We start from the raw sequence: 24859 nt of genomic DNA on the forward strand, positions 1-24859 counted from the left end.
TTTGTAACTCAGAGCCTGCATGGCTGTTTCCTCCTGTTACCACTCTGTATGCTAAACTAAGCTAAGCTGACCAATTTCTGTCCGTATCTTCATATTTAAAGGAATAATTTGACATTTGGGGAAATACACATAGCCCACTCACTTTCTGGCGGACAGTTAGATATGAAATTTTGTACCGCTCACATATTTATATGTTAAATAAGGGGACAGTTAGCAGCCGGTTAGCTTAGCACAAAGACTGGAAGCTGCTTAGTCTTTATACTAAGCTGAGTTAATTGGCTGCCACCTGTAGCTTAATATAGCAAGACGTCAAATAAGTGTAATTCCCAAAATGTACTATTTCATTAACCAAATGTGATATAAGTTGTTATAGTAATTACTGAGTGTTAGCGCTGCTGGTAGGCAGATTTTGTTAGTTGGACAGAGCCAGGCTAGCTATTTCCCCTTGTTTCCAGTCTTTATGCTAAGCTAAGATAACCAGCTTTAGCCTTATATTTAACATACAGATATGAGAGTGGTATCGATCTTCATGTCTAACTCTCTGCACGAAGGCGAATAAGCGTATAACCCCAAATGTCAAGCTATTCCTTTAAATCGGAAGCTACAGTCAGCAGCCTGTTAGCTTAGCTTGACACAAAGACTGGATCTTGGTTCTGTCCAAAGGTGAAATAAAATCCATCTATAAGCACGTCCAAGAAATACTCCAGCAACTCCCCTGTGAAGCCACAACTTGTCATTTTACACTTTTTGTTTGGATGTTTTTATATAGATAAAACAAACGAGATATAGGCTAGTGTGTAAATTAGTGAACTTTGAATGTTATGTAAATGCTAACCGTCTCTTCCTCCTCTTCATAAGTAACACAAAGACATGAGAGTGGTATCGATCTCCTCATCTAACTCTCAGCAAGAAAGTGAATAAATATATTTCCCAAAAGGTCAAACTATTCCTTTAATGTTGAATTAATCAGGCTTTTATATTTGGACACAGTATTCTACAGTTGTAATAGGTCAATCAAGATTTAAAGAGATCATAAGAATGTGAAAGGCAACAAAATGGATTCCTGTGTATGCGTTGCCTTTGTGTGTGTGTGTGTGTGTGTGTGTGTGTGTATGTGTCATTTTCTCTAACCCCCACTTGTTCACAGCACCTTAAACTGCTGTCAGATAGACAGATATATCTTTGTCTCTGAAGCAACAACATCGCTCTATTCAGCGGTGAAGCAGTGACACATACTGTAAGTAGGTTTTATTGTTATATCTGATTTAACAGCAGACATACTTTGTATGGTTGGATTACACATATTTTCTATGTAAAAATACTAAAAGATGATACAGTAGGTGAAAATATGATGGTTAAGACTAGGCCTGAGGAAGTTTTATTGAAATGATGAAATATATCAACAAAAACCTAAATTACGGTGTTAAAAGTGTGTTTTAACATTTTTATATCAATGATCATCATAGTAATACTCACAGTTATTTAGTCCAAATTGAGTATGTAAACCTACAATAATCTATGATATTTATATTCTTATTTATCTTTTGAGTTTAGGCAAATAATCTCCAGTTTAAATGTTTTTTTTTTTGTATTTCCATTGCTCTGTCTGAGCTTTAAAAGAGAATAAAAATGTGTGTGCACCATAGTTGGGTTAAGGCATTGTTGCGCTGGCTTATAAAAGTAGAGATTACATGTGCACAAATATAAATAGCTGCATTTCATTGTGCCTTGGAATAGAAAACCAAAAATGGGTAAAGAGGTCTGTGTGTGTCTTTTATCGCTTGTAACTTTTCTTGAAATTACTGGATGTATTTTTAGTCCTGGACTGAAGCATATCTGCTAAATGTTCCAGCCGCAGCCTGACGACATTGGCCTGGACAGCAGAAAGAAGGTTTCATGTACAAAATGTGCTTGTTAATTCACAGTTTAAGTGTGAGAGTGTTTACAGACAATTTGAACATTATATTTTCTTTCAGATTAAACCACAATTGACACAAAAGCCTCATTATAATGAGTGAGTGTTTGTTTTTTTACTGACAGAAATTAAACAACTGTTGAGGCGCTTGTGTTATTTTTTGTCTGTAAGATAAAGTATTTAGAGAGAATTGCAATTTGCAATTTTGAGTGCGATTTTAGATCTCAACAGGCTCATTTTGGTTTGGAATCATGAAAAGGAAACACATGCAAACCGTTTCTTTGAATGACAATTGTTTTCATTGATGCAGGAAGATATGCTTCAGTTTGGAGCATTTCGGCCCCTGATCTGATATGCAGATGAGCCTCTTATCCAAGTCCGCCCATGTCTTTACTTGTTTTTAAATCATCACCAAGACAAAGGGCAGTTTGTGGAAAATCATTTCATGTATGAGGGTTTAAATGAGTCATTATCTGTTGAAGGATGCTTACACAGTCTCAAACGCTGATGTATGTATGGAGGAATGCTCTGAGTTACATAACAACAAGCTGACTTCCTGATAGCACAACCAAAATAATCATGACCTAAAATAACTTTAATAGCTGAATAGTTATCATGGGAATGCTGTTGATTCAATATGAACAATGTAATCTACAGAAAACAGCTTTTAGTAGTTAAAGAAGCAAACAAAATCATTGACCTCATGGTGGTATATACATATGATTCATGAGGGTAAAAGAGTTTAAATTTCTCTGCACTGATTGACTTGCTGAGTCTCGACGCTATGGGGGGGCTTTGCATTTTGTGTTTTTACTCTTTACATAAAGAGGTCACTATTTACATTACTCCTACTTGACCTATCAGCGTGACATTAAAGTTAGCATGCTAATGAATTCTGGCCAATACACGTTTTTTAAGGATTTGTAGTCATGCTTAGTGGCTCTATGAATGACAAGGGCTGTTGGTCAGTCAGTCCACCACTTTGGTCCAGACTGATATTTCTACAACTATTGGATGGATTGAGTGCTAATTAGGTCATTCCTGTTATGCAGCAACATTTCTGTCTACATCTCTTAAGTTCCACCCTGTTAGGCTTGAAAGAAAGTTGGTCCAATCAAAATATTTCAACATATTTTCAACATATTTGATATAATTATAAAAGTTGTGTTTATGTGTAAAAGGTTAGCTAGCTAAATCACTGGATTCACTAGATAGCTGCATCACTTACAGAGCTAAGGCTAACTTAGCTCAAATTTTCCACCCTGGTCTTTAGACCAATTTTAAGGATTATTATTTGAGTGCCTGAGATCAGCCAATATGTTTTCCTGACAGTTAAACATGTCACTATTCTTACATAGGGCAAAAAACATGAAAAAGCATATTTTTTCTTCAACAGTTATGAAACAGGACTGACTCAATTATTAAATGTTAGCATGCTAACACACTAAACTGGCATGGTTGACATTATACCTGCTAAACATCAACATGTTAGAATTGTGATTGTGAGCATGTTTATTTAAAAAAAAAAACAGGGGGGGACAATGCACAAGTTAACATTAACCTTGTATAAGAACAAGGAGAGATGCACTGTGCCAGGTTGTAGCACAAGTGCTATTTTCCGCCATGTTAGCATGATAATGTTAGCTTTTAGCTCAAAACACAGCTGTACCAAAGGACAGTCTCCCATAGCTGCTATCATGGCTGCAGAATTTTAGTCTTGTTATTCTTTAAGTAGGCCTATATTTGATAGCTTTTACTTATGTTTGCTTATAGTTATGTTTACTGAGTATAATTGTGAATGCTGGGCACCCCAATGTTTAGCTCACAATATTTTACTGGATAAGAAAGTTGTATGCCTGAACTTGTATTGTTCTTCATTATTAGGATCAATCAGAATGAATATTAGCTCTTGTGTTTGGTTTCACTTAGTTCTTCATGCTTCACAAAACCTCTCCATCAATCAGAGATGGCAAAAGTACTCACTTCCCATACTCAAGTAGAAGTACAGATACTTGTGTTCAAAAATATACTAGTAGTAGTACTGATTTAACTTCTTTACTCAAGTAAAAGTAACAAAGTACAGGCTTGGAAATTTACTTAAAGTATAAAAGTAAAAGTAGCCTTGCGAATGACAACCATTTTTTATGCAAAGCTACCTGGGTCACACAAATGTCAGATAAGGCCAAGGATGATTGGGAATGTCTTGCTGTTTGTCTGCCGAATCTCTGGGATCTCCGTTTTCTTCATTTTCAATCATGTCACCGTCCATACTACTATGTGCTAACGTTACCGCCATCAAGCCGCAATGATTTGCCGCGAATGAATGCCGCCGAATCGAGTAGTTGTCTTGTAGTGGTGCATCAAGTGCAATGTATATTCCCATCCAAATAGAATGAATTCGGTATTGATGACGCGAAAAACGGTAACGGTAACTCCACTGAAATTATTTGAAACTAAAGTAAGGAGCCAATTTTGTAAAATGTAAGGAGTAGAAAGTATTGATATTTGTGTTAAAAATGTAAGGAGTAAAAGTCTACTTGAGTACTTCCCATCTCTGCCATCAATTACATCAAAATTGATCGACCTGGAACAGTCACTTCTCTACAAACATTTTAAATTTTGACCATATGACAAACACAAAAAGTTTTTTTTTTATTACATTACATAAATCATGCCAGAAAAAGTTCACCCTGTCTTCTCTGTAGAAAACAAACACTCAGCCCTGTAGATTTTGGCGTGTGTCACTGACTGTATGCCCTCCGCTTGTTGAAAATAGAGTGACTCAGGACTTTTTCCACTGCTCACTGGCTCACTATCACTCTGCAACACCTTTTTTTTTTTTTTACATTACATTCAGCTAGTTTCTGTCTTTTAAAGTATCTTTTGATGAAAACAGTTGCAGGCTCAGTAGAAAGACAGGACACAACACTGTGGGTTCAAAGCTGTCAATATGGCACCTCATCTCTCTCCACCTTTTGCTTTTGTGGTTCATAACATGCAAGTAAAGAAGAAAAGCCATAAAAATCATATTTTGAAAAGAACACGAGCTGAGCAAAGACCTGAATGTTGTCATAGTTGGAAGTTTTTAGAAGTTTTTATGTCTCGTTGGAAAACTGTCAAAGTTTTGGTGAATTTTGTCATGTTGTAAATTACAGCAGTAATATTCTTGTCATGGTGTGTTAGCAGGGTTTGTTGGTTTATCAAGTTTACTTTCTCTTTCAGTTTAAGTTTGTTCAAGTAATATAGTTGAAGTCGGTGATGAATTTAGAAATTGTATTACTGCTATCAGTCTTGCTTTGTGCTTACTGGGAATATAAATAAAAGAAAAACCATGGAAAACAGAGTAAAGGGAATTATTTACATCTCTATATAGCCTAGCTGTAGTCTCAACAGAAAATCCATGTTGTACAGGAAATTAAGTATTTGATTATTTTCATTATTGAATACGGTTGTTTAGTTCAGACAATTGTTGAAAAAGCCAGGAGCTAAAGCTGATGTCTTCACATTGATTGTTTTGTCTAACAAACAGTCTAAAACTGAGAGATATTCCATTTTGTAATCATTAAAAAAATAAAAAAACAGAAATGAGCAAATTATCACATTTTAGAAGTTGGAACCAGCAAATGTTGGCTTTATAAATGACCTAAACAACTAATCAATTATCAAGATAGTTCATCTTGAGTTAATTGAAATAGTCAATTTTCTGTTACTAATCGATTAAACAACAAACTGCAGTAATTTGACCTTACACCATACAAAAAGGTATGGTTGTAGTTTATGAAGCATTCTTGTGATGTCATAGCCTGTCTGTAGACGTGTGAGCTATCCATCTGTCCACATAGTCTGGAGGTCTTTGTTGTGGTAGGTTTTCTGTCTTGTGGCAACTGTGTTTTTCTGCTTGGCTGTCCACTGTGGATGTGGGCACGTACGTAGCCAGGAAGCTGAGGTTTTCGCTCACTTAATGTTTTTTTTCTTTCTACGATTTTACATTGTGTTACAACATGAGGAGTTAATCTAAAAAGTAATTTGGCTCTTACAGATGTACAAATGTCAAACTCTTCAGGTGAGTGTGATATATATATATATACTGTATATATATATGACTTATACAAATTACTTAAATGATAAATCAGTTATCAAAATAGTTCATCTTAAGTTAAGTTAAATAGTTGATTGATTTTCTGTAACTATTCAATTAAACTAATAATCATTTCAGCACAACAGGGAATATCTTAGACCTTTAAATTCAATAAAGAAAACCTCCCATATGAACACACTTTCCATTCAGAAAAGACCTAGACCGGAAACTGATGGAGATTAAATCTATCACGTCAAAGTTAGCATACGTTTCCAACACACTGCGGTGGAAATGATTTAAGCTTTAACCTTTTTTTCTTATTTCTTTTTAGTTTCTCTCAATCCTTATTACAAGCACTTCTACATATTGAGATTATCTCCTCTCTGTGTGGTGTGAGTTGACGTATTGTGATCTCTGTCAATTTCTGTTTTGAATTTGTTTTCGCCTGCTATCACATAACCATTCCACACTACAGTCAAAACCTCCCAATTTTAATCTAATTTTTATGTCTTCAGACACCTATACAGATGCTCTAAATCAGAATCCTGCCAGACACATCACATTGTAGTTGTTTAAACGATGGAGTGGGGTAAAATTCCCCTTTACAGTTTTCCTCCCATAAAGGAAAACTTACAAACTTGAGTCTCTAAAGCAGAAGGAATTATCTAGAATGAAAAAGCACCTGTTTAACGGAAGAACAAGATGCTGGAGAATGGAGGCTTTGAGGGCGGACTGCAACTTCCTGTTGTGGCTTTTGTCACCAGCTTGTTAGTCTGCAAGCTTCATGCAGTCACAACCTGTGGGTGCTTAACTCTTGCTAAATATCTCATCCAGACATAGGGCATATCACAGAGCTGAAAGTCCTGAAAAAACAAACTTTCTCTTGGTGAGTAACATAGAAGTGCTTGTAGCATTGCATGTTGTTCATTTTCATTTCATAGGTCACACACTGTGAGTGTACTAGTAACACATTGGGCTTTTTAAACCAGCATATTCCTAAAAACATTCAGCCTTTTTTTTTTAAATGCAGGCATTGCTTAAATGATTTCCCTTTCTATCTTTCTAGTTCATTTCCACCATCTACACCCAGGACTCCAAGCCAAAGTCCAGCCCATCTCTCCCAGGTCTCACCATGTCCATCGACCCGGCGGCCGAGCTGCCTTTCTTCTACGGCAGCATCAGTCGCTCAGATGCCGAGCAGCACCTAAAGCTGGCCGGGATGGCCGATGGGATCTTCTTGCTGCGACAGTGTCTCCGCAGTCTGGGAGGCTACGTCCTGTCTGTTGTGTGGAACCTGGAGTTTCACCATTACTCCATAGAGAAGCAGCTTAACGGTACTTACTGCATCTCAGGAGGGAAGCCTCACTGTGGGCCTGCAGAACTCTGTGAGTTTTACAGCAAAGACCCTGATGGGCTGGTGTGCATCCTGAAGAAACCCTGTCACCGCTCCCCGGATACACCGATACGTCCCGGCGTCTTTGACAACCTGAGAGAAAACATGCTGAGGGAGTACGTGAAGCAGACCTGGAACTTGGAGGTGAGGCTCTGCTGAGGCTGTTGAGTACTGTGGAACAGTTACCTTTAATGGCCTTTAGTTTGTAGACTCTAAAAGTGAACGGGTTCCTACTTTTCAAGAAGTTAAAATAAGTTGTAGTATAATTGAATATGTAAATGCAAGAGATAAGTGAATTAGCATTTAGTAATTAAAGGTTCCAGTGGTGGGATGTAACTAATTAGATTTACTCAAGTACTGTACTTACGTACTATTTTGAGGTATTTTGTATGTACTTTACTTGAGTATATGCATTTTTATGTAGCTCTGTGTGTATTCCCCACAACATTACAGAGGGAAACATTTTACTCTTTACTCCATTCATTTGACAGATATAGTTACTGACCAGATTAAGATTTTACATACAACTTATAATAAACTTACAAAATACAACACATTGATAAAGATTAAACAATCATTTAACTTGTCATATTTAAGATATCTATGTGCTGTTAGCTGTGCACCAAAGAGAAATGTTCCCTCTACCATTCTCACAAAGTTTCTATTTGAATAACCGTTTCCAATGATAACTGAGAAGTTTACAAGAGATCATATAATCCAATATTTCACAAGTATAAAAAAAAAGGTGTAGCTGGATTTTGTTTTTTTTCTTCCCTCTCGTATTAATCATCTTACAACCACTTAGACTTATCTGATGACAATTTGGAGGGGCCCAAACCACAGGTTGGGAACCACCGAACTAGATTACCTGTCCTGTAAATAAAGAAGTTAAAACTAGCTACACCTCGACCAGCTACAACAGAGAAATGCTTTAACATTGCTGCATCGGTAATAACAATCTAATAATGTCACAGGGAGATTTTACAGCAGAATGACTACTTTTACTTTTGATATAAGTATATTTTACTGATAATTGTTTGTCAGAAGTAGGATTTTAAATGCAGGACTTGTACTTGTAATGGAGTATTTTTACATTCTGGTATTGGTAGTTTAACTAAAGGATATGAATACTTCTTTCACTGGTCAGTTAACACAAATTACTTTCTCCACAATAATTACTATTTCCCTTTCTGTTAACGGTTTTTATTGGAACTACTTTTAGTAAAGAAATAGTTCCTAAGAACTATTGGCAGTGTGTTCCTTGAGTTATCCAGAGTTTTCTGGAAGGATATGTCGCTGAACGTACACTCAAATCGGCGTCGCTTCGGTGTGTTCCGAGGCACTTTTTTGACCAACTCAGGGAGGCAGTCAGTCCGACTGCCTTCGGGGTTGGTTTGTCAGAGCCTTTAAGGGTCCTTGATGCCGGCCATCAAGGATCCTTACAGAGAAAACAGTCACACTTACTGAAATATTTAAAAAAAATACACACACACACACACACATACATACAGACAAAATAAGCAGAACATCCATGTGATTTTGGAAAGTGCACATTTTTGTGTCTTTGTTTACTCAGTTTGAGGTCCAGCCCTCTGAAGTCCAACTTCAATCCAAAATCCTGTAGTTTTATGATTTGTCTCCTGCTGCAGACAGTCACACACTGAGACCAGTAGCCTTTTATCACTGGTGGGCTTCAGCTAAACAGCCAAACTGGCTCCAGATGTATGTGGACTCAGCAGGGACCAAAAAGAGCCAGATATGTCATAATGGCCCTCTCTCTCAGCAGTGTTGGAAACTAACAGTACATGTACTCAAGTACTATACTTTAGTACACTTTTGTGATACCGTTTTCTCTTACTTTCTACTTCTACTCCATATATTTCAAAGGGAAATGTTGTACTTTTTACTCCACTACATTCATTTGACAGATATAAGATAAGAGATAAGATAAGATAGACTTTATTAATCCCACACTGGGGAGATTCTGGGGAGCTCAAAAGAAAAAAATTTACACACATCAGAATAACACAAATACACATTAAGTAGACATAGGAGAAACAATATACATAAAGTATAAGAAATAGAAAAAATAGAATTAGTTATAATAATAATAATAATAATAAAACATTTACATAATAAACACCCTTATATAAACAGACAGTATATAAACAAAGATATACAGATGAGTAAGGTGCGGATGAATATAAATTACACATTGCACAATTGGAGGTAACACAGAGTAATAAATAAATAAATAAATATGCTAGTGTAATAATGTAGGTACATTGTACAGATTAAAGGAGAATTCCGGTCGATTTCAACATCTTAACCTTAGTCTCTTAACTTGTTTGTAATGTCATTAAAAGTACCCATGTGAAGTAATTCCTTCTGAGCGAACACAGTGAATCTGACTGCAGTAGATGTAAAAGAAATGCATGAAAGTTGTGCTAATTCAGCTCTGTTTAGTTCCGGTGTTGAGACAGCAGAGTGCTTAGGGACCGTCTACAAACTACAACACCAAAAAGAGCACCAATTGTTTTCGTTGTTCACGCTACTGACAGCACTCCAAATTTACAAACAACAGAGCTACGTGTTGAAATCGACCGGAATTCTCCTTTAAAGCACATAATTAGCACATAAGAAACATAAAAAAAAAACGTATTAAACATAATGCACTGCAAAAGATTAAACCAGTGGTTTCCAACTGGTTCCCAGCTTGTGGCACTATTGACATACCCCTATAAACTTCTTAAATTATTTTATTTGAATTACAGTTTTAGGCCCACATTACATTACTTATTTATTAAATATAAATTTATATCATTAATTTTTCATCATAATTTATTTATTTTTTTGCTGCTTTTAAATGTCTTATGTATCCCTGTACGGTGTCCTTGAGTGCCGAGAAAGGCGCCTTTAAATAAAATGTATTATTATTATTATTATTATTATTATAGACCTTTTTCACGGCAGCCATGTTGACATGTCATAGTAGGAAAAGCACAGGTGTATTCAAAACCATTAATGCTGGCTGCATTCCACTTAGGAGAGGCCCTGGTATTGTCCATGCTGACTCACTGAAATAGCTTCCTGGGACACTTGATGGAATTGAGCCATTGTTAAGGTTATCAATTTCAGCTGTGCTTTTCCTACTGTGACAAGTCAAAATGTCTGCTGTGAAAACGGTCCATTATTATTATTATTATTATTATTATTATTATTATTATTATTATTATTATCCAGTATTTTACAAAAAAAGGCAAGGATTAAAGGTGGTGTAGGTAGGATTGGGACGATCCAGGATTTAGCCAAAACATTTGAACATCAACAACTTCTCAGTCCCTCCCCCCTTTCTGCTAAAGCCCAAAACAGTCTCCTAAGCCCCTCCCCCCACAAGGGAGAATGAATGTGTGTGCGTGAGCAGCGATTGACACACAAATGTGAAGTGCACCTCTTTTAGAGTGCTGTATTAATATCTCTTCAGGATATCAGGTGTCCAGTGGCAAACACTTTTACAAACATTGCTGAATGAATTTGTGTCTCAATGTGTGAATTCTGCATGTCTATTTTTTTCTGCTCAGGGAGAAGCGATGGAGCAGGCCATCATCAGTCAAGCTCCTCAGCTAGAGAAACTGATCGCCACCACGGCCCATGAGAAGATGCCATGGTATCACGGTAAAATCTCCCGGCAGGAAGGTGAGAGGCGGCTTTACTCTGGAGCACAACCAGACGGAAAGTTTCTGTAAGTTGCTCATGGGGATGTTTTTGCACTGCTTTTCTTTTTCTTTGTCAACCAAAGGTCAAAGGTCTTTATGTAGGTTTTAAGCAACACTGTTTTTTGTTTCTTAGAGTGAGAGACAGAGAGGAGTCGGGTACTTTCGCTCTCTCCATGATATATGGGAAAACAGTGTACCACTACCAGATCCTCCAAGATAAAGCAGGGAAATATTCAATGCCAGAGGGAACAAAGTTTGACACAATCTGGCAGGTCGGTCATACCTTGTTCATTGTCTAGTGATTATGTTGCAGCTGAGGACATTTTCAGAATTAAAATGTAATGTTATCTTAATCTCTCCAGCTGGTTGAGTACCTGAAGATGAAAGCTGATGGCCTGGTGACTAATCTCGGGGAGGCGTGTGTTAACGGAAAAACTGCTGGAAGTAGGTCTACTGAACATCTTATTTCCTTTTCTCAGACACGTCAACATTATGTAATACCTGCAAAACTCGCTGAGTTTCCAGTTCATGTTTGTGGGTTATTTGTAACATACAGCCTTGTTCATCGTTACACCTACTACTGAAATTGTTGATATAGGCCTAAATCTAATCTGTTTTATAATCTTTCAGAGACACCCAGTCTTCCTGCAACAGTGAGTAGTGACAACATCCTGCACTGTTTAAGTCTACATATGTTTCATTATCTGAGATTTATTTTAATGGAATGTTACTCTTTCAGAGGCGGCCCGTCACAAATGGATACACACCGCCACCTCGAGGTCAGTCACCTGAAGTACAACCAGCTAAAACCCCTTATATTACACATACAGTTATACTGCAACATTACTGTAAACACACATATTTAGCTGCTCTGTTAAATGCACTTGCAGCAAAATAAGTTTGAAGGAATCTGTATATAAACCAAAAACACATACCACAGATTGTATAGCAACTTTGCAATGCCTGTCCCTAGATGGGCCTTTAAAATAAAAAACGGAATAAGGAAGTATAAACAAAACTACAAAACACAAACAAGGATACAATCAGTAGTATAAGAAGTATTCAGTCCTTTTACTTTAGTAAAAATACTGATACACCAGTCCTGTTGTAAAAGTAAAAGTCCTGCATTGAAGTGCACTCAAGTAAAAGTATATAAGTGTTATCAGCAAAATGTACTTAAAGTATCAAAAGTAAAAGTACATAATATTACAGTAGGCCTATATTAATATTACATTATTATTATGGTTGCATTCATGTATCAGCAGGTGGAGGGAAAGTTTATATAGTGTTGGGTAGTTTAATTTGTTAACAATGCACCATATTTTGTATACTGATCATATACTTTGTGTATAAAATCTTAATCTGAAAAATAACTAGTAACTTTGGCCCGTCAGATAAATGTAGTGGAAAAAGTACAATATTTACCGCTAAAATGTAGTGCAGTAGAAGTATTAAGTAACATTAAATGGAAATGCTCAAGTTAAAGTACCTCAAAAATGTACTTTCCACCACTGCCTGCAATCCTTTTACAGTTACTGCAGCAGCATTTCCAAACTCACACAATCACACATGCTTTTGAAAGCAGTGTTTCCATGAAAACAATATAAATAGTTTAAATAATAATACAAAAGACACTAACAGCTGTTTAGCATGTACAGCACATAAAAACCTGTCAACAATTGCAATCTTACTGTGTGGTTTGCACCTTTAGCACCTACAGACCGTGAGGTTCTGCCGATGGACTCTGATGTATTCAACCCGTACCACAACCCGAATGAAGTGAGGAAGTTCAACATCCAGAGGACTCAGCTGCTGATAGATGAATTGGAGCTCGGCTCTGGGAACTTTGGCTGCGTCAAGAAAGGAACCCTCACGACTGAATCGTGAGGACTGAAACATTATCAAACGACAGCTGTATAAAAGTTTCACTACTGAACCCAGTGCCCATCCAGATGCCACATGGTTTTGCAGTATACATATATACCATCTTTAAAGTTCAGACGCCCATCGAAAATGTTATGTTTGTCTTCTCTCAGGGGCCAGGTTGATGTGGCCATTAAAGTGCTGAAGAGTGACAACGAGAAGCTGGTGCAGGAGGAGATGATGAGGGAGGCAGAGATCATGCACCAGCTGAGCAACCCCTTCATCGTCCGCATGCTGGGACTGTGCAAGGCTGAGAATCTGATGCTGGTCATGGAGATGGCCTCTGCTGGACCTCTCAACAAGTTCCTCTCCTCCAAAAAGTAAGTGAAGCACAGGCATATGATAATTTAGGAATAAACATTATCAGTATGGATTTTGGTACAGTTGCTCCATGTAATTTATATCATACTTGGTAAGGGAAGTACCCTATACTGTAATTCAAGTCTTTTTTTTTTGTAGCCCCCAAATCACAATCTTTATCTATTTAATATAGCATGTGAACTAGGGGTGGGGGAAAAAATCGATACAGCATAGTATCGCGATATTTTTCGTGGCAATACTGTATCGATACACAGACGCCAAGTATCGATCTTTTATGATATATGTGTTGGTCAGTCTGTCTGCTTGACAATCGCCATTTTGCAGCAATACAATTGAAGTGAGATGAACAAACAGAGAAATGTATCTTTTTAGATAAAACAAATGTTGACAAAATTGTCCTTTGGGGACATCATTTGAAACTGTGAAAAATTTGAAGTTGGAAAAAAGGTAATAAATTGCAATATATCGCAGAATATTGCGATATGTTTAAAATCGCAATAATATTGTATCGTGACATAAGTATCGTGATGATATCGTATCGTGAGGCCTCTGGTGATTCCCACCCCTAATGTGAACCCCTTAAAATATAGTGATGTCTACTTTTGACCCCTCTCTGGACATTACTTTATGTAATGAGGAGTTCAAAAAGGGATTTTTCCTTCTCAGATATAGTTTGATTTAAAGCATTTGTGGATGCTTTAAGTGTTGAAAGTATCCAGTGTTTCCCAAAAAACAAAATTTTCTACACATTCTTGTGTAGCAAAATAAGTTTGATCTCTTTAATCATCTTTGACTACTCAGATATGCACCCCAAGGTTTGGAACCAGTTACATTCAACACCCTCTTATCCTCAGACCATTGATTTCAATAAGAAAAAAAATTCCATTTCTAAAAGGAAAAAAAGATTTTTGTGAAGATCAGTATTTTTGTCCCCACAGGGATACTGTTACCACGGAGAACATTGTCAATCTGATGCACCAGGTGTCAATGGGAATGAAGTATCTGGAGGAAAAGAACTTTGTGCACAGAGACTTAGCAGCTCGTAACGTCCTGCTGGTCAACCAACAGTTCGCCAAAATCAGTGACTTTGGGCTCTCCAAGGCCCTCGGAGCAGATGACAACTATTACAAGGTGCACATCATCAGAATGTTCCGCTGCAAGACAAAGTGACACAAATGTTGAACCACTAAAGGATGGAAGCGAAGATATTCCTAGCATTGCAGCTAACACAAACAGACAGCGTATCTTACATTGATTGCTTTCCTGGGAATTACTGAGCGCCCCATAAAGGTGTTACCGGCTCTGTTGAAACTAAAGTAAACACTCAATTAATTTCCATTTTACTGGTTTACTGACGTATATCTGGAGGGAGTGTAGGGATCAGAAAGTCCCAGGAATCCCTGACTCCAAGGAAATAATATACAACTGAACACTAGACTGTAGAATTCAACAAGACTCTCATTGTTTGATAAATATTCGCCCTACACTGATTTATTTTTTTCTTGGCAACCTCACCCGTCCCTCCACGTCCACATCCACCAATCATACACTTGTGACATATACATGAACTCACATCACTATTAGGTGAAATAATATAGGTCTCAATCACAAAAAAGACAGGAGACAACAATTTTAAGCGCTGTTGTGCAGATTTACAGATAAATATTGAAATTATTCATATAGCTGTTGATAAAATTAGATATGCTAATTAGCTTAAGTTTTTCTAATTTTTTCCAAAGTAAAATTTGTTTACATGTAGTGATGCCAATATGGCTTATTTCTTAACTTCTCAATACTAATGTAGGCTACCTTTCATTGACATGCTGCTTGTTGTCATACATGTTGTGTTGTACAGGCTCGTACTGCAGGTAAATGGCCTCTAAAGTGGTACGCTCCAGAATGTATAAACTTCCACAAATTCTCCAGTAAAAGTGACGTGTGGAGTTTTGGTATTACCATGTGGGAGGCCTTTTCCTACGGAGGGAAACCTTACAAGGTAACAAGTGTGTATGCAAAGCATTATCAAAGTCATCTATCAACATTTCAGTTGTACATATTAACTTGAATTACAGCTCTTTTTGTGTCCTACTTTTGTCTAGAAAATGAAAGGACCAGAGGTGATGCGCTTTATTGACAGTGGGAACCGCATGGAGTGTCCGCCAGCATGTCCAGAGCGAATGTATGCAGTGATGAAAGAATGCTGGATATACAAGTAAGTAACTCACACTTGTCCATATTAGTTTGTTAAGTTGTATTGGATATTTATTGGGATCAAGATCCCTATTACAAGAGAGCAGCATTGTAGCCTACTGGAAAACAGTTTTTCCCAGTTCAGGAACATGTTCTTGTGAAATGCATACTATATGTCTTTTTGGAGTTTAGAACAAATAATAAATTAATAAAGAGGCGTAGGCTAATATTGAGCCTTGTGGGACACCTTTATGAACCAAAGGACTTGATTTGAAAACAACCTGAACTCTACCAGAGAGATTTGATTTAAACCACCGATGGAATGCAGTTTAATTAACAAAATATTATGACCAACAGAAAAGGCTTGGGCTTGCCAACCACAACTGTCGCAGCAGTTGTTGTACTATGACCAGGTTAGTCTGGATCAATGGAAGTACATTTCCAGGATAATTGCCTGATGTCCCTCACCTTCCGCTCTCTGTCTGTTGCCATTCTCAAACTCTATTCGCTTTGGGAAATAACAAACTTTGAGCTAGCAAGCTGCACGCTGAAAGAAATGGCAAGTTTTGAAGAGAATTTGGATCGTGCAGGCAGACCTGCCTGCTTCTTTTGGGGAATGATTGTAAGGTCTTACTTAGAATATGTTTACGGCATTTACAATCTAACTGGGACATTTGGAACCGATTGGCGGCGTTTGCTATGGACGAAGTACACACGGCGATACACTGGTAAGAGCAAATTACTTTTAACCATGTATCAGCAAATTTAAACACCAAAACATTTTGCAGAGCAACCACCGCTGCATCCAAAGCTTAGCACCGCTCAAGACGATTGTGATTGGTTTAAAGAAATGCAAACAACCCAGAGCATTTTTCCTCCTATCCCAGAATGTATGTGTGGTGTAGCCAGACCTTAATCCACAGCGCTGTGGAGATAGGTCTGACAATGCGAGACTATGACCAGGTGTAAAGCCTGACTGCTGCGGGTGAAGGACATTATTTTCCTCAGTGAGAAAAAAAGACAATGCACCATATAATGTGTTGTATTTGAATTTGAGATTCTATCAGCGTCAGACAGCACTGTGACATCATAATATCTTGTGGCATTGCCTTCCTTTGATCACAACCTTTCAAATGGCTGTTTTGGGCCCATCCTCTCTCACCAGGCATGAGGAGCGTCCTGACTTCAAGAAGGTTGCAGAGTACATGAAGTCTTACCATTACTCCATATCGAACAAGGCCAAGCCTGAGGAAGCTGCAGCCGCCGCGCCGCCGCCGAGCCTATCAAGTAGACAGAAACAAGGCACATTCTGTCCCAGTGCTGCACAAAGCATCCTTTCAACTGGCCAATAAACAACTAAAACAAAGAACTTTTTATGAACGGTGCACACTGACCAGCTTCGACTACAGTACCGATACAGCTTAACAGGCCTCAGTGACAATAAATGTGCATTTGTAAATTGGGCTTCAGTGTGTCGACCATGTAAGGAGCATCTCTGTCCGTCTGTCTGTCGGTTGGGATTTGAATGTTAAATATTGACGTCATTGATGAACAAAGTCATTTTATATTCTGCTATGTTGGAGTATAATGGGAGTATATGGTACATTGACAAGTTGATTTTTCCCTGTATCTTTTCATGCAAAATAAACTAGTAGAAAGTAGAAAGAAACTGATAGAACTGTACACTTTAATATCATTCTAACATTCCTGTAAAGCTAGTGATTAAAGGTAAGATTTTGGTCTACTTCAACACAAAGTTCACCTGTAACATGCAGGTTATAAGTGGAGTTTATAATCATATAAGCCTGCTACATGCACCATTTGTTTTTTGGAGATACCATGGAGTGAAAACAATAGACCGCATACAATATAATCACTTCTAACTTACAGAAGGATGTCCAGGATGTTTCAAAACTTTATTAAGTATGTAGCAGAAAAATATGGGGAATAACATCCTAGAAACCTGCTATGTATACATACAATACAATAACATCCTAGAAACCTGCTATGTATACATACATCTGCATTGGAAAAGCGCAAGGCAGATTTCATGCAGTCTTACCTTTAATATTATCCCAAAAAATGGTTTCCAAATTTAATGGAGAAATATAGCCATTTAGTAAAGAACTAATCTGTATAAATGAAATGGGCAGTGTTGAAATACATATAAATCTTGAATTATTGAAACGACTTTAAAACAGATATTTCCCTTTGGTTTTGCTGTCAGTAATTCAAACATGATGTATTGTGGTTTATTATAACTGTGTTGTTAATAAGTAAATGAGGTTAGTCAGGCTGCCCCCTGCCATAGGGCCCAGTCACATTGTTTCAAAGGAAGTACTTCTGAGCTGCCAGGCAACAACTGAAGGGCACGCGACACCGGAAGTTGATGGATTAGTCTTCAAATTAATGGCGTAAGGTTTTTACAGAATAAACCATTTGGCCTTCACATGGCATGTTGCATTAGTAACATTAATATACCACAATTGAAAAATGCGCCAGCATAAGTTAAAATCCTGCATTCAGCAGTAAAGTGTAGCCTACTCAAGTAATTAAATTTAAAAAAATTAGAAAGTCTCCTAAAACGGTAGTACAAATGATAGGCCTACCATAAAATTGAACTTACTAACTAACCTTTCATCATGGGTAAATATATAGTGTGAATAACATTTGTGAAGACACATCTGCTTGATCATATTACTTATTTTAAGTGAAGTGCTTACAAATAACTGTAATTAAATGTTGCATTACATTACATTGGTCAAATGGATACATTATTTTGAAGGTTCTGACCGGTAGTTTCCATCAACGTCTCTAACTCGACTCTGCTATAACCTGGGTATAACGTTACTTTTCGCTTTGTAGGGAGGAGTCAGACGTTAGTTTCTTTATTAAAGTGACATATTTATTGAATTAACAGTAATTATACAACATGTATCGCACCACGTATCGATAATGTAGTCTATGCAGGTTGTAGACGTAAAGCTTTTGATCGGTAACAAGATAATTTTCGGTTAAAAAAAAAAAGATCGAAGGAAACTGACGGAACAGGAAGGCGGAACAAGTAAGTTCGCGAAAGTGGCTTTCAACTGTGCGATTTCGTCACCGTTTGATCATCCATCCGAGATAATGAATGTTGTACACGGCTTTTATTTAAGGTTTAATCAGAATTAAGTATAAATAATTTGGGTTTGTCCTGGCTTGTTTGTGTTTTTAGCTCTTTTAGAAAGCAACAAGTCCGACCGAGTTAACGGGTCGCGTCACGAATAAACTTCGTACAGTCGTCATGTGCCCTGCTGTTTAATCTCCTGCTTTTATCCCTTTGACGGTGCTTAAACGATACACAGTCCGCATCATTATGAAGATGAGGGCGCCGATATTTAGATGGAGGTGTAAATAAACGCCCTGTTATATTGTATGCAGACGGTTTGCTTTTATTGTCGTTCCGCAGACTCTTGGTTTCACGGCGGAATTAACGTTAGCTAGTGCCTGAAATAGGAAATGACTCATGTTCCCTTTGAGGCGATGTTTTATCTTTAATGCAAGCTGCTGTCACTTTTGAGACATTTTCGACTACCTGAGTTGACGCAAAAGGGGAATTCAGGTTGCCATTAATACATTTGGGCTCCTCACTTTTCTCGCCATTAAGTGGTAGATTATACAATAATACATTTAGTGATAATCATTAACTCTCACATTTATATGTCCTTATGCCGTAGCTAACTGCATGGAATTCATCTTGACACGACCTCCCTCTTTTATGCCTCCTCTCAAGATTATTAAGATTTCTATTTTCCTAAGAAGGTGGGTGAGGGGTTTATTTGTTACATCTCTGTAAGCAACTTTTAGGCCCAAGACAATGCAAGAACTGGGACACAACTATTGTTGTGTAATTTCCCAGCCAGCTCTGATGTATTGCATGTTTAAAAAGATTACGTGATTAGTAGATCAACAGAACTATTTCTATAATAATTTAAGTCATTTTAAAGCTTCTATGCCAAGTAATACCTCGTTCAGGCTTCTTAATAGTGAGGTTTTGCTGCTTTTGTTTAGGTTTTGGACTCTTGGAAATTGTGATAGGCAGTTGTCTCTATTTCCTGACATCTGATAGACCAAATTATTAAATGATTACTCCATAAAATAACCATAATCAATAAGGAAAAAAGTTGTTAGTTTCAGCCATAGGTTGTAATATTTTGTAAAATATAAGGAATAAGTTGTACCCTACAACAGCCTTGACAGGAAGTATGCGCTTAAATGAAAATGTACATCTATTATTCAAACTCTGTCCCTTTCTTTCTCTCTCTTCCCTCCTTTAATCATACGCAGGATCACAGCCTGAGTCGAAACAAATACCAAAAGACAGTCCATAACAAAAACTCTGCATTGGTTGTTTACACAACCCTTTGACTGCTTCCATTTCAACAGTAAATAATCCACCCGACGCATTCAAACAAATCCACCCGGCGCCACATGCAATCATGTCCATGGCCCTGAAACAAGTCTTCAACAAAGACAGGACATTCCGGCCCAAGCGCAAGTTTGAGCCCGGGACACAGCGCTTCGACCTGCACAAGAAGGCCCAGGCGTCTCTGAACGCAGGGCTAGACCTGAAGCAGGCCGTGCAGCTGCCCCATGGCGAGGGCCTCAATGACTGGGTGGCCGTCCACGTGGTAGACTTCTTCAACCGCATCAACCTCATCTACGGCACCATTAGCGACTCCTGCACCGATCAAACCTGCCCCGTCATGTCCGGTGGGCCCAAGTACGAATACCGCTGGCAGGACGAGCACAAGTACAAGAAGCCGACGGCACTGTCGGCCCCCAAATACATGAGCCTGCTCATGGATTGGATTGAGGTACAAATCAACAATGAGAACATCTTCCCCACCAACGTTGGTAAGTGTTGAGTTTCGCTACAGATGGTGTGTGATTTTGGTTCCTTCAACTCTCCATGCTGTGATCCAGAATTAGGTCACAGACTTTTTGGTTTTTGGGTGTCTTCTAAAAGAAAGAAACTGTGTCTTAGCTGTCAACATCCAATGGTTCAGGTACTTAACTCTGCTTGTGTGCAAACCAAGCCACAACCCATTCATAGACAGTGTCCACAGATCCCAACGTCACAAGTAGGTTAGTGACCAGCCGTTACTTACATTGTCATTTAAGCTATTTCAAATCATTATCTGCCCCATAAAACTTCATAAAATAAGAATCAGTGCAAACAGTGAAACCCCCAGTGGTGTTCAATTAATAATGATTCAGATTATCACAGTTGAGATGATGTCACTCAGTGGTTCCCAACCTGGGTGTCAGGTCCCCAACTATGTGTTGCAGGATCAATTTGAGGGGTTGTAAGATGATTACCAAAAGAGGAAAGCACAAAAGAACATATTCATGCTACACAAATTTGCCTCGGTATGCTTTTTGTCCTGTAAAATACTGAATTGTTTAGATTCTGGGGAACTGAAAAAAATATTCCAATAACACAAAACGATTTATTATGCAACAGATTTTTTAGTTTTAAGTGGTCACAAGTTTAAAAAGGTTGGGAACCACTGTTACATAACATGCAAATATTTGGTATTTTTACTTCTTAAATGACTAAACAATTAATCTTGCTTTCAATGGCCTAATCATGTCAGCACTAGTCACACGGAAGACCAAAGCAAAAGCCACTTAAATGATTACCATGTGATGAATACAAAGGAAAATGAGATACAGATAACATTCTGCAGAGTACAGGCATTTGAAATCTGAAGCCACTGTATTTTTTTCTCCAATAACCAAAACATGTCTTAGATTAAATCTGCAAGGCCACATTTATTAGATTACCTATAGTGTTGCACATTGCAAACACTACCAGTTAATCTTCTGCTGCTGTGGAATTCTCAGTTTGTTATTATCTCAGTCTGTAGCTCTGTACATGTCTGCATGCCCTGTGCTGTGGCTCGGCATCTGACTAACTACAGAACCATCCAAGCAATGGATTTAAAAATGGGTCACACAATGTACAGGAGTCTATGAATAGAAACAACCTCTAACGCGTGTGTCCTCTGGAAGAGATTCCTGAAATGTTATTGAATTAGTTAAACCAAAACGACGTACTAAATTAATCACTTGGTGCAAGCAGAGGCTTATCCCCCAGACCAAGTTGTGTTGATTTTCCATTCACGTGTGATGTGATACTGGCTGGGTCCTTTAACATGCTGGTATCCAACCTGAGGGACTCCAGAGGAAAAAGAAACACATTGAAAGATAATCTCAGTTAAAATATTCAGTAACCATTGCATTAAATACATCAGTATTTCCAATGTGTTCCTTTCTGTGCAGCAAATAGCAAAAGGTCATCCTGGATTGACCGCGGCGTTCTCCCGTCTCCATCTGTTTGACTTGCAGGTACTCCCTTCCCTAAGACCTTCATGCAGGTGGCTAAGAAGATTTTGTCTCGTCTGTTCCGGGTGTTTGTCCACGTCTACATCCACCACTTTGACCGCGTGAGCCAGATGGGGGCCGAGGCTCACGTCAATACCTGCTACAAGCATTTCTATTACTTTGTTACCGAGTTCAACCTCACGGACCACAAAGAGCTGGAGCCTCTGGTGAGTCAAAGAAGGGATAGGATAACATGGCGCTAAATACAAAAATAAATAAGATTATGTTCTGTAATAATGGAATTGAATACACTCAACAATACATTACTTAAGCAGTCTTGCAATTATTTGGAGCAGGCATTTTCTGAAACCAATAAAAGGTGTTAAAGCTATAGTGCGTTGTTTCTGTCGCCCCCATGAGGAATTCTAAGTAATGACAACAAAACTATCGGCGCGTCCACATGATACAAGCCTTCCGTGATCGCGTACCGCCCCCACCCCTCCTCCACGTAGTTGCTAGTAGCCAAGGAGGACATGGAGGATTAAAAAAACATGGACTCTTCAGAAGAGGTAATTATCTTCACTCGAGACGACACAATCTTCTGAACATGGCTGGGAACCTTGCAAATATAATTATAGTGTCACTTCCCTGGGTTTTCCCAATTTAAACAACAAAAAAATGAGGATCTCTAGAAATCCTCATTTTACAATGAGATTCACTTGAGAGTAGGGATGTAACGATAAACTCAACCCACAATTAGATACGATTCACGATTTTAAGTTCACGATACGATTTTCTCATGATTATTTTTAACAGAATGCACTGCAGACAAATGACTGAAAAATATTCCTTTATTTATATAAAGTGTGCAAAACAACATATGTCTCCGCTTATCAAAACTGCAACTGCAATTGTATTTTATCTTAAAAAAAAAAAAGAAGAATTACAATTTGAAAACAAATCCCATCAAAATAACTACAACAAATAGAAACTAACATTTCTTCAAATAAATAAACGAAGAAGACGTAGTGACTTCTGAAGCCAAAGAAGTGAAATCAAAAGTAGATTACGTCCTTGGCCGTTTAAAAACTGCAGCGAGATTATTATTATTTTTTTTTCACGATGCATCGTTACATCTTTACTTGAAAGACGATCAGTCATGCTGAATTTCTGCACCTCCCTAATTGAAGTTATACTGTGATTGATTGTCTGCTGATTGTTAATTGATTGTTGATGACCCCTCCACCCACTTGGGAGAGACTATATGTTCTGTGTGTGTTCGGCATGTCTCATGCTGTAACAAAGGCCTGTGTGACCAAAAGCTTAGACAACAAACTGGATGTTTGCAATTAGTGTGCAGATGTTTTGACCTTTTTTATTTGCAATTTTTTTTTTTTATATATCCAGCAACTTCTAGTCCTGTGATAGTGTGCGGTAGCTTTTGAGATTTCCTCACAGCTCCAACAGTAGATGAAAATTGTTTGTTATGGTCTATCTGTTGCTTGAGTATTTCCTTCACTGCTCTAACTCAGTGTTCTGTGTGCATTGTGTTTGCAGAAAGAGATGACCTCTCGAATGTGTCACTGAGGGAGCACGACTGACCTGATGACACGCCAGACCAACACATCCGTCCATATAGAGGACTGCAGAACAAACAAAATTAACAAAAGAGTCTATTTTTATATTTAAGTACTGTAATCTATTTTAGCCACATACTGTAGGTTTTAACCTTGTCAGATGAGGTGTTCTGTTCCTTTTTTTTTTTCTTTCTTTTTTTTATCGTTTTCAAACATTTTATCAGAGCACAGTATTAAGAGGTGTATGTTTGTGTTGATTTTTCTATTTTATTTGAATCTCAATCATTCCAGGATGCTTTTTGTCTGTCTGTTCTGTTTTGTGTAAAATTAGTATTTCTTACTGTACATCTATAAAATCAAGTTGTTACATTGAATGATTATCTACTGTTATAATTGGAATTTGGTAATCAATATTTAAATTAGAACTGATTGGTTTTCCTTTCTGAAGCTAATAGTACTGGGCTAAAGCCTAACCTAATCCATTGATTTTTGTCTGTCCCAGATCTTTCTGTAAAACAGTTTTACCACTCACATCTGAACAATCAATGCAGTAATTTAGTATTTTTTTCAGGCAGAGAAAGTATTGTGTACAAATGTTAAAATGAGAAAAATAAAAAAGTTTCTCAGAGAATTCTGTATATTTTGAAGAACATTTAAATACATTTGGGGCTTGGTATCATTTATATGACGGTTATAAACACATAAATGAATAAATAATACAGTAATAGATTGTTGGTGACTCATACATTATCAAGTCTGTGTCATTGCACACTTTGGGCCTCAGGCCACAAGGCAGGTTATTAGATGTCAAACCTGCAGGTGTTTGTTACAGATACTTGACAGCTAAAGGTCACACGAGACTCAAACCTCACATGCCAAAACTCTGCTGGCAGCACATGTTTAACAGACTGAATGTAAAACTGTCCACTGGGTGGCATCAGACACCCAAACCTGTCTGTAGTGAGGAGTAGAAGTGTAATCCTACAGTTTAATGTTGTAGCCCTTATGCAATCTGCCCAATGTCCCAGTTATTGTCATGAAGAGGGGAAGTAGGGCCTTTCTGGAACTGATTCGGGTTAATTATTCGATTAAGCTGGTTATGCAAGAAACAGGCCAGACTGTGATGTGATGAATACACAGAGAGTTTTTGTTTTGAATGAGCCGGCTCTGCATGAATGGGCTTGAGAACAACTCTGTTGGTCCGGTTTAAGCAGTTATCAGTCATAATGGTCTGGATTATGCAAATAACGAGCAGAAATCTCGCACACAAACACCCATATGTAAAGATATAATTGCATGAGCCAACAATTTGTGACAATCATAAAACCTAAGAACGTGTTCTTTCTGGACTGTAAAAAGTATTCTAATACAAAC

The 24859-nt window shown here is 37.8% G+C and overlaps 2 protein-coding genes across 5 annotated transcripts; both read left to right on the plus strand.

Moving 5' to 3' along the window:
• Positions 1-1142: 1142 nt before the first annotated feature.
• On the plus strand, positions 1143-17205 carry LOC120564948 (tyrosine-protein kinase ZAP-70). Of its 3 annotated transcripts, none has more exons than XM_039810217.1 (14): positions 1143-1237; positions 6828-6879; positions 7060-7530; positions 10968-11128; positions 11236-11374; positions 11465-11546; positions 11733-11755; positions 11842-11881; positions 12814-12985; positions 13139-13345; positions 14285-14477; positions 15202-15342; positions 15446-15558; positions 16702-17205. In XM_039810217.1, exons 3-14 carry the CDS (start codon positions 7126-7128, stop codon positions 16886-16888), a joined length of 1863 nt encoding a protein of 620 aa, XP_039666151.1. In that variant the 5' UTR covers positions 1143-1237; positions 6828-6879; positions 7060-7125; the 3' UTR covers positions 16889-17205. The 3 variants fall into 3 exon arrangements, with proteins under 3 accessions (XP_039666151.1, XP_039666150.1, XP_039666152.1); XM_039810218.1 differs by lacking the exon at positions 1143-1237 and adding an exon at positions 5960-5978; XM_039810216.1 differs by lacking the exon at positions 6828-6879.
• Positions 17206-18356: 1151 nt separating this feature from the next.
• On the plus strand, positions 18357-24116 carry mob3a (MOB kinase activator 3A). 2 transcript variants are annotated; one of them, XM_039811954.1, is made up of 5 exons: positions 18357-18600; positions 19256-19340; positions 19866-20435; positions 21933-22135; positions 23466-24116. In XM_039811954.1, exons 3-5 carry the CDS (start codon positions 20018-20020, stop codon positions 23493-23495), a joined length of 651 nt encoding a protein of 216 aa, XP_039667888.1. In that variant the 5' UTR covers positions 18357-18600; positions 19256-19340; positions 19866-20017; the 3' UTR covers positions 23496-24116. The 2 variants fall into 2 exon arrangements, with proteins under 2 accessions (XP_039667888.1, XP_039667887.1); XM_039811953.1 differs by lacking the exon at positions 19256-19340.
• Positions 24117-24859: the final 743 nt, after the last annotated feature.

Source organism: Perca fluviatilis, chromosome 9, assembly GCF_010015445.1.
Source record: "Perca fluviatilis chromosome 9, GENO_Pfluv_1.0, whole genome shotgun sequence".
In the NCBI taxonomy this organism is placed as follows: domain Eukaryota; kingdom Metazoa; phylum Chordata; class Actinopteri; order Perciformes; family Percidae; genus Perca; species Perca fluviatilis.